Raw genomic sequence first — 11,130 nt, 5'->3', positions numbered from 1 at the left:
GATTTTCATAAATAGAAAAGTCACTGATATGTTTAAGATAAAGGTCTGGCAAAGTAGTTTATCAGATGAACGATAACCTTCAAGTATTGACTTACATGTTTTGTTCACAACGCTTGTCGAAATAACATGCTATTGTGTATACATTCTTCCTAGGCCGTGAAGCATGAAAGGTCTCCTTCACGATGCTGTAAAAACTTGGACACACAATGTGACATATCTGTTCCCGTGTCCTGATCCTGCAGGGTGTAATGGTGTAGTGTGACGAACTAAACGTAAGCAATATTCCGGTATGTCAAGCTGAAATCAACCCCAACATACACCGCAACTAAATGCCCTGGCCATGAAACTATCTTTACCCCCACGTCTTTGTCGTGTTGTGTTGTGCATGGGTTGTCCGTAAGCACGCACTTCTCAGCAGTTGCACGACGTCCACGGAGGGCGCTGGTGACGGTGGAGGGCGGATGCTGGGACGAACACACGACAGAACTACAGCACAGTTGGCGAGAAAAGTGTCTCATTATATGGTGGATTACACCAGGACGACGAACAACCACGAGAAGGCAAGCAGTAGTTTCACTATCCATGAATCAAACGATCTAGACACTGTTCAAAGTCGACTCACTAATCAAACGGAGATCACAATATGTTTCTGTGAAGCAAACTGAAGACCCTGTGTTTTAATGAATGAAACGTGATATGCCATGTTCACATACTGAGTGCCATGTGGAAACTTTGTTCACATGAATCAAGGGACTCATAACCGACAGTAACTGAACTGGACAGACACTGTTCACATGAATGCAACTCTGGAGGTCCTCTGCTGTCAGGAATCAAACTGTGGCACTGAAACCATCAGTAGATCGCCATCACAAGGAGCAGACAGTGGTGTAACCCTGTCCAAGGCTAACACTTCTACTAGAACAATGCACGGAACACCCCCTTCATGATCTACACGAAGTCAGGATGAATGATTCAAATTTTTCGAAGGAAGAGGATGCCTCAATATTGCAAAACAAGGAAACGGCCAAACTCCTGTGGCAGATCATTTCGCCGATCCTCCTTCTGGTTGGAACTGTAGGCAATCTCCTTTCCATTGTTGTGTTGACCCGTGGGAAAATGAGGTCCAATATGTCCAAATACTTGACCTGTCTGGCAGTGGCTGATCTAGCTGTCCTGCTATTGGGACTGCCAAGGGAATGGGTGAGGGCTGTGTTTGATAAAGACATCCGCGATATTCACGGAGCTGCTTGTAAGATCCACACGTGGCTTCTGTACTCAAGTCTCCACGCATCAGCCTGGATACTGGTCTCGGTCACCATTGAACGCACAGTGTTTGTTTACAGACCTCTGCGGTACAGGATCATGTGCACCAAGCGAGTGGCGACATTCAGCGTGGCTCTTGTTGTATGTGCGTGTCTGTTATTAAACTTTCAAATTCTGTTCCTTATGGAGCATACTGAAACAGACCCCGGCGTGTATGAGTGTGACAGTGCTTATGATCACTTTTATGATAATGTGTTCCACTGGATTGATATGTGTGTGTGGTGTATCGCACCCGTTGTGGTTCATCTTGTGTGCAATATTCTCATCATTTACCGCCTACGTACGCACGCCCGCACCATGTCAAGACACAATTCAACAGCCAGAGCAGACAGATCAAGGCAACGACTCATAACGTCCATGACAACTATGCTGCTGAGTCTGAACCTGGTGTACCTCCTCTGCACGTTGCCTGTGTCCGTCTTCTTCGTTGGGGAGAGGTATTGGAAGGTCATGTACCCAGGGAAGGAGGCAGAAGCTGCGCGGGAGCTTATTAAGGCATGTGTGAGTCTAGTCATGTACCTCAACACCTCAACGAACTTCATCACGTGTTTGGTCAAAGGTAAACGGTTTCGGGAGGAGGTTCGGATCATTTTCACCTGTCAGCGACCACGACGAATGCCACGTCTACAAAGTTCCACTTTAATCTCTACTATTTCAAGGTCATTGCGACAGACGTCACTGACACAGTCATCAAGCAGTTCATGTAAGTAGTACCAATAATTATGTATGTAAACCGTTAATGGCCTCGTCAAAATATGCCCCTTCGTCACTATCATCATCATCGGCGCTGTCGCCGTCGTCGTCATTATCATCATCATCATCATCGCGATGGATAATCATATGATTTGTCACCTTCATCAAACACTCTCCTTTGTATATAATTGTTTTTTCTTTCTGTACACAAACGTTTACTATGAACAGCATCAGTATCGGTAGTCCTCCATTGCTGTCAATTAGGTATTTAGTGTACCCTGTCCAGACACCCATCCATCAGTCTATGTGGTTCTAATACAAAGGCTCTGCTCAACATGCTTCCATGACACTTAGTAAAGTCAGTATAGTCAGGGAAGTGTGTTAGTCCTAACAGCATGAATCATACGTAAGGTTCTGCTGCCTTGTGGCAGTTGTAATTCTATAGCTATGTGTATTCACTGCATGGCGAGACCTGCAAGCCACCTGCTAGACAAGCTAATGGGAGTGTTGTTGAGAGATGAGTAATTTCCTTGAAGGTATTGCACAGATCACATTCCGTGACCTTTGCCCAATCTATTCAACTTTAGTTAAGCTTTAAAGTGCCGCATTCGTTTAAGAACAACTTCATCATGGTGTTTCACAGTCTCTGAACTCGAATAATTTCACCACTGTCTAGCCCTCCTTGAAATACTGAAGGGTTCATGAAGCAAATCTATGCCACAAGCATTAGAGCGGAATATTTAATGGGGCGAATATGAAACGTTAACGAAGGAGAATAACCACTTTCGATTATCCGATGAAACCGGTTAAAGAATATTAAAGGGTCGCTGAAAAGGGGTGATGATGCTAGATTTTCGGGAACAGGGTAACCGCGTCATACAATACCGCTTACATTCGTCGGACACCACTTGTTTTAAGAAGTGTACCGTAATGTGGGAGTGTTGATCATTGTGTAACAATGTTCCTAGTGTAATACATTGTACATGTGATAGTCAGGGGCAGTGGTGTGCTATATTTAGGCAGAGATAGGTAACTCTTGCCTCTCATCTCACATTATATCTCAAGTTATCAGAAGACCAACATCGTGTGGGATGACTATCATACCCTGCCTACACCTAGCTGCCAGGCCGATTACCGTTGCTTGGAGGTGACTAATAACACCAATGTGCAAGTACACGATCTCTCTCACACACACACACACACACACACACACACACACACACACACACACACACACACACACACACACACACACACACACACACACACACACACACACACACACACACACACACACACACACACACACACACACACACACACACACACACACACACACACACACACACACACACACATCGTGTATATAGCGTAAATAGTATTGGTCTTAGGACTGTGTTGCGGGACCCCATAAAGAGGCTGGTAGGCAGTGTGAATTGACAGATAGATACAGGCTAGTGTAGGGCAAACCCCAATGCAGGGTTCCTGTAAATAATGAATGCTACTATGCAGGCAGAGCAAGGGGAGGAGGAATTAGTTCCAACACTGTCTTCTGTGGAATGGTCTGTGTAATATTCATTCAACATGTTGCAGCAATTTGTAATTTCCACATTTGTTTTCATAACGGTTGTTGAACTCTTTCGTTCCTGTTTTGTTTCCAGCAAGCGACATAATTGGCCTGAGTTATAGACGTAGAGCCGCTCCAAAACAAGTCAATACCAGCGCGTGACGAGGTGGAAAAATCAGCACCATCACGTGACGAGGTGGACAAACCAACACCAGCACGTGACGAGGTGGACAAATCAACACCCGCACGTGACGAGGTGGACAAATCAACACCAGCGCGTGACGAGGTGGACAAATCAACACCGCCACGTGACGAGGTGCACAAACAGTCAGCTGATGCAGCGTATTGCGACGTGGTCAAACAACATACGTTCTTCTGACGAAGTGACCACATGGACGTATCAGGACATAGGGATATTTGAACAGGGCGAGATCACATGAGGGTTATTGTGAATTGAGTCAGATTCCGTTGACATGTTAATCAGAAAACACCCACCTGTTCTGATCTTCTCGACAATCTGTCCCGGGGATAGATGACTTTATGCCATATTTATGCCATATCTATAACATTGTTAGATTCCTGAACCACAGTGACCAAGCATACCAGTTAGCTTATGTATTAGGACCGAGGTATACTATTGCAATATGGAACAAGTTTTTATGGATAACAACTTCTTTATTTCGTGAGTGCGACGTTTCGATACAGATTCCTGTACCGTTGTCAAGCAAGAGTGATACATGAAGTGGAGGAGCTGCATATATAAAAACTTGTTCCATATTGTACGTCTCAACTTCTAAAATGCCACTCAAACAAGTTATACTATTGCAGTCTGGATTTCTTGAAATATTTTGTTGTAAAGGTGAATTATTGCACGAGTGTTTGCGTGTGAGTATTCCCGTGGATGGGAAGATAGTTATATTGGTACCAGATATTGATTATGTTCAGGGTTGTTCTATAATCATGTCATATATGCCTGTTTGTGCTCGCTCTGTAAGTATGTATACTAGCCACAGAATAGACTGTGCACTTAGGAAATCAATATATATATTCGAACACCACGTGTACACAAATTCAGATGTGAGCACAGGCATTCCGGAACTAAACACATCTACATGTGCCACGTTTCACGACGTCATGGGTTTCGTTTTAGGCATGTGCAACACCTTATTGCATGTGCGATACAAACATAACGATACCAAAATAGAAATCATCTTCCCGATAGCCATGGCAGCAACAGGTGACTGGGTCCCCATGGCACAGTGTGGCTCGGGCTTGGTGCCTTGCCGTGATTCCGTCACATTGTGAAAGATATATTATCACACTGCTCCAGTACACAGCCCTGGCTTGTCCCGCCCAGGTCCCGTTAGTCACAGGTGCAACCAGAAGGTAATGACAACAACAGGTAATGAGGCATGTATGATATATTGCATAAATAACACCCGGTGTCCAACACACTACAGCACATGAATACGAGACAGTTGCATTTTGAGCTTAACATTTAGGGCTTTCAGCGAAGTGTTTTCTTCCTACTTCTGTAGACACTTTGCAGATGTTTGGTGAAATCAAATTTTCAAGTGCATACTTTTGTTTACCAAGCTCTTTATAAATATGATATTGTAATTGTATTTATCTATCCCAAGTAGCTGTGCATGAATAACTGTTCATATCTTGACATAATCGTTACAATAACTAGAGATTATGCTTAACATTGATGTATAAAGCCACCATGTAGGTTCGTTTCTTGCGGATCATATCTTTTGTTTTTGTGAACAATATACAATATATATATTGTGAACAATTTTTGTGACTATATTTGATGATTGCCTGATTGTGTACACCTCTGTTGGGATCCAGAACGGGCATATACACAGGATCTACGTGGTCTCATTCATTTCACTACCGTATACAGACAGAGAGTAGTACGTGTAAACTGAATGAACCGGCTGGAAAATCTTCCCTAAATGCCAAGTACCTCATCATCCCACACTAATCAAGTACATGGTCACACTATTTGTAAACTATAGCTGACTAAAATATCCTCGGTCTAACATATGACAGTAATGGATCTGGATATCAGCCGTGTAGAATCATACTCTCGGGATATATCTGAACTACTGCCATCTATTCGGCATGTACATCCTACCTAATCACATTGGTACAGGCTATTTGAAGGCATGGTGATTGGATACAAAAACGAAAGTTTAACAAGTAATGTATGTCATGAACCATTGATATGAAACTGATATAGTCTAGCATTGGTAAGTCTTTGAGACAAGCACGTGTTTGTGATGTTTGTGATGTTTGTGATGGGAAGCTGATGTACAACGTGACCGTCATCCCTTCAGCTTGTCCACGAGCAGCACGGGTCCAGTAGCTAGGTACAGCAGTGATCCGATGATGGTCAAGATAAATGACCAGCCGATACTGTAGGTGGAAAAGGCATCGGTGTCTTCCCTCTGAGCACCAAACACGACACAGCCGAGTAAGACGAACGCTCCTGTAAGACAACTTAACATTGAACAATTTAATTTAACATGTTTAATTTGGGATTACACTTTCTCTGGCGATGAGGTGAGATACATTACTGAGGACGCGTAATCCATAAAATAAAATATGTTTTATCTGACCACTTCCTACATCCTGAGACTGGACATCACCAGGCAAATGTCTACCAGCCTGGTTAGATGGGACTAAGATTACTCATGTACTTTCCATAGAGATAGAAAAACGAACTTAATGGTGTTCATTGCCCAGTCGAACCGGTATGACGTCAGACTGTTCCAACTGAATATACTCTGAAACTCTGGGAAGTATATCAACCGCAAATACAAACAAATGTCATGCTGACAGCAATCAGTTATCAAATAGAAGAATATGTTTTGGAAGTTTTAACAAGTCTCTTCACATGATAGAATCAACCTTCACACAAATGGAACCTTGGAATGCTTGTTTGAATTCTTTCTTTCAAGGGTACATCTAAATTGCACTCCCTGTTTTCAAAATCGGCAGCAAATACAAGAGCTTGAGGCGGCGGCTAGTTCATTATTTAATTCATTCATTATTTCATTCATTCATTCATTTCATTTATTCATTCATTCATTCAATCATTTTATTCATTCCATTCATTTCAATCATTCATTCTTTTCATTCATTTCATTCATTCAATTCATTCATTCAATTGATTCCATTCATTCATTTCTTCATTCATCCATTTCATTCATTCATTCATTCATTCATTCATTCAATTCATTTCATTCATTCAATTCATTTCATTCATTCCATTCATTCCATTCATTCATTTCATTTTTGATTTCATTCATTTATTTCTTCATTCATTTCTTCATTCATTCATCCTTTCAACCATCCATCCAATTCGTCCATCCAGTTCATTCCATTCATTCCATTCCATTCATTCATTTCACTGATTCCATTCATTTCATTGATTCATTATTTCATTTATTCATTCATTCATTCATTCATTCATTCATTCATTCATTCATTCATTTCATTCATTCATTCATTCATTCATTCATCCATCCATTCCAATTCATCCATCCAATTCATTCCATTCATTCCATTCAATTCATTATTTCATTCATTTCATTCATTTCATTCATTTCATTCATTTCATTCATTTCTTCATTCCATTCATTCATTCCATTCATTCATTCTGTTCGATGTGGATTAGATCAAATATTCACTAGGAGCTTCACTTCAAAACCACATAATATTTTGATTAAAGCGAATCGATATAAACTGAAACTAAAGGCGAGACATGATTATTTGTCCGTGATGTTCTTGACGCAACTGTACACGACGTGGTCAGTTCGTTCTTAGCATGGTGACATAAATACCGTCCATTATAAACTGCATTTTTAGAAATATTCAGAAACAAACGTCTTTCTTGTTGACGTTTCTTTGCCTGCCACTAACTGAGCAGGTTCAGTTGTCATGGAAACATAACATCATCCAATCCTGAGTGACGTTATGTTTTCATCATGAGCATAAGTACAGAAGTTCGGTGGAACGGCATTGACAATTACCATCTGTAAGCAACATGTCGACAAACAATGTCCATTTTCAGAATTGTGTGTTTATCTCTCAATCACTATTAAAGTGTTCGCATGCTGCCTTTACATATATTTTCAGCAGGCATCGTAAGTTTCATGTGCTAGGATTCTGCAGTAGATTACCCACCAAAAACAAAAACAACAGAGTGACGGGGACCAATCATTCACGGCATCCAGACAGACAGACAAGCAACAGTGTGACGGGGACCTATCCTTCACGGTATCCAGACAGACGGACAGACAGACAGACAAGCAACAGTGTGACGGGGACCTATCCTTCACGGTATCCATACAGACATAGACAAGAACAGTGTGACGGGCACCTATCCTTCGCCGTATCCAGACAGACATAGACAAACAACAGTGTGACGGGGACCTATCCTTCACGGTATCCTGACAGACATTGACAGGCAACAATGTGACGGGGACCTATCCTTCACGGTATCCAGACAGACGGACAGACGGACAAGCAACAGTGTGACGGGGACCTATCCTTCACGGTATCCAGACAGACATAGACAAGCAACAGTGTGACGGGGACCTATCCTTCACGGTATCCAAACAGACGGACAGACGGACAAGCAACAGTGTGACGGGGACCTATCCTTCACGGTATCCAAACAGACGGACAGACGGACAAGCAACAGTGTGACGGGGACCTATCCTTCACGGTATCCAGACAGACGGACGGACAGACAGACAACGGACAACAGTGTGACGGGGACCTATCCTTCACGGTATCCAGACAGACGGACAGACAGACAGACAAGCAACAGTGTGACGGGGACCTATCCTTCACGGTATCCAGACAGACAGACAGACAGACAAGCAACAGTGTGACGGGGACCTATCCTTCACGGTATCCAGACAGACAGACAGACAACAACAGTGTGACGGGGACCTATCCTTCACGGTATCCAGACAGACGGACAAGCAACAGTGTGACGGGGACCTATCCTTCACGGTATCCAGACAGACAGACAAACAACAGCGTGACGGGGACCTATCCTTCACGGCATCCAGACAGACGGACAAGCAAGAGTGTGACGGGGACCTATCCTTCATGGTATCCAGACAGACGGACAGACAGACGGACAAGCAACAATGTGACTGGGACCTATCCTTCACGGTATCCAGACAGACGGATAGACAGACAGACAAGTAACAGAGTGACGGGGACCTATCCTTCACGGTATCCAGACAGACACAGACAAGCAACAGTGTGACGGGGACCTATCTATCCTTCACGGCATCCAGACAGACAGACAAACAACAAGTGTGACGGGGACCTATCCTTCACGGTATCCAGACAGACGGACAGACAGACGGACAAGCAACAATGTGACGGGGACCTATCCTTCACGGTATCCAGACAGACGGATAGACAGACAGACAAGCAACAGTGTGACGGGGACCTATCCTTCACGGTATCCAGACAGACGGACAGACAGACAGACAGACAAGCAACAGTGTGACGGGGACCTATCCTTCACGGTATCCAGACAGACAGACAAACAACAGTGTGACGGGGACCTATCCTTCACGGCATCCAGACAGACGGCAACAGTGTGACGGGACCTATGTGACGGGGTATCCAGACAGACATAGACAAACAACACTGTGATTTGGGACCTATCCATCACAACAGTGACGTGGGACCTATCCTTCACGGACAGACGGAGACAGACAGACAAGCAACAGTGTGACGGGGACCTATCCTTCACGGTATCCAGACAGGCAGACAGACAAGCAACAGTGTGACGGGGACCTATCCTTCACGGTATCCAGACAGACATAGACAAACAACAGTGTGACGGGGACCTATCCTTCACGGTATCCAGACAGACATAGACAAACAACAGGAGTGTGACGGGGACCTATCCTTCACGGTATCCAGACAGACAGACAGACAAGCAACAGTGTGACGGGGACCTATCCTTCACGGTATCCAGACAGGCAGACAGACAAGCAACAGTGTGACGGGGACCTATCCTTCACGGTATCCAGACAGGCAGACAGACAAACAACAGTGTGACGGGGACCTATCCTTCACGGTATCCAGACAGACATAGACAAACAACAGTGTGACGGGGACCTATCCTTCACGGTATCCAGACAGGCAGACAGACAAACAACAGTGTGACGGGGACCTATCCTTCACGGTATCCAGACAGACATAGACAAACAACAGTGTGACGGGGACCTATCCTTCACGGTATCCAGACAGGCAGACAGACGGACAAACAACAGTGTGACGGGGACCTATCCTTCACGGTATCCAGACAGACATAGACAAACAACAGTGTGACGGGGACCTATCCTTCACGGTATCCAGACAGACATAGACAAACAACAGTGTGACGGGGACCTATCCTTCACGGTATCCAGACAGACAAACAACAGTGTGACGGGGACCTATCCTTCACGGTATCCAGACAGACATAGACAAACAAAGCAACAGTGTGACGGGGACCTATCCTTCACGGTGTGACGGGGACCTATCCTTCACGGTATCAGACAGACAGACAAGCAACAGTGTGACGGGGACCTATCCTTCACGGTATCCAGACAGGACAGACAGACAAACAACAGTGTGACGGGGACCTATCCTTCACGGTATCCAGACACGGACAGACAGAGACAAACAACAGTGTGACGGGGACCTATCCTTCACGGTATCCAGACAGAGGACAGACAGACAAACAACAGGACAAGCAACAGTGTGTGACGGGGACCTATCCTTCACGGTATCCAGACAGGCAGACAGACAAACAACAGTGTGACGGGGACCTATCCTTCACGGTATCCAGACAGACATAGACAAACAACAGTGTGACGGGGACCTATCCTTCACGGTATCCAGACAGACAGACAGACAAACAACAGTGTGACGGGGACCTATCCTTCACGGTATCCAGACAGACAGACAGACAGACAGACAAAGCAACAGTGTGACGGGGACCTATCCTTCACGGTATCCAGACAGAGACAGACAGACAAACAACAGTGTGACGGGGACCTATCCTTCACGGTATCCAGACAGACATAGACAAACAACAGTGTGACGGGGACCTATCCTTCACGGTATCCAGACAGACATAGACAAACAACAGTGTGACGGGGACCTATCCTTCACGGTATCCAGACAGACATAGACAAACAACAGTGTGACGGGGACCTATCCTTCACGGTATCCAGACAGACAGACAGACAGACAAACAACAGTGTGACGGGGACCTATCCTTCACGGTATCCAGACAGACATAGACAAACAACAGTGTGACGGGGACCTATCCTTCACGGTATCCAGACAGAGACATAGACAAACAACAGTGTGACGCGGACCTATCCTTCACGGTATCCAGAGACAGACAGACACAGCAACAACAGTGGACGGGGACCTATCCTTCACGGTAACAGTGTGACCAGACAGACATAGACAAACAACAGTGTGACGGGGACCTATCCTTCACGGTA

The 11,130-nt window shown here is 44.6% G+C and overlaps 1 protein-coding gene across 1 annotated transcript; it reads left to right on the top strand.

The window, feature by feature from the left end:
• Positions 1–239: 239 nt before the first annotated feature.
• On the top strand, positions 240–4,294 carry LOC124268856 (neuromedin-U receptor 2-like). Its single transcript, XM_046703883.1, has 2 exons — positions 240–2,026; positions 3,678–4,294. The coding sequence occupies exons 1-2, from the start codon at positions 964–966 to the stop codon at positions 3,743–3,745; spliced, it is 1,131 nt and encodes a 376-aa protein (XP_046559839.1). The 5' UTR covers positions 240–963; the 3' UTR covers positions 3,746–4,294.
• The last annotated feature ends 6,836 nt before the right edge of the window (positions 4,295–11,130 follow it).

This window comes from Haliotis rubra, unplaced genomic scaffold, assembly GCF_003918875.1.
Source record: "Haliotis rubra isolate DU_JTF1 unplaced genomic scaffold, ASM391887v1 Scf140, whole genome shotgun sequence".
Lineage (NCBI taxonomy): Eukaryota > Metazoa > Mollusca > Gastropoda > Lepetellida > Haliotidae > Haliotis > Haliotis rubra.
Note: the sequence above shows the minus strand (reverse complement) of the source record. Positions and strands in the feature narration are given on the sequence as shown.

Excerpts from the sequence above, each read along its gene's own strand:
- LOC124268856 (XM_046703883.1), top strand. The coding sequence starts at position 964 with ATGAATGATTCAAATTTTTCGAAGGAAGAGGATGCCTCAATATTGCAA. Across the intron at positions 2,027-3,677 it reads ACAGTCATCAAGCAGTTCAT|CAAGCGACATAATTGGCCTG; the intron begins GTAAGTAGTACC and ends TTTTGTTTCCAG.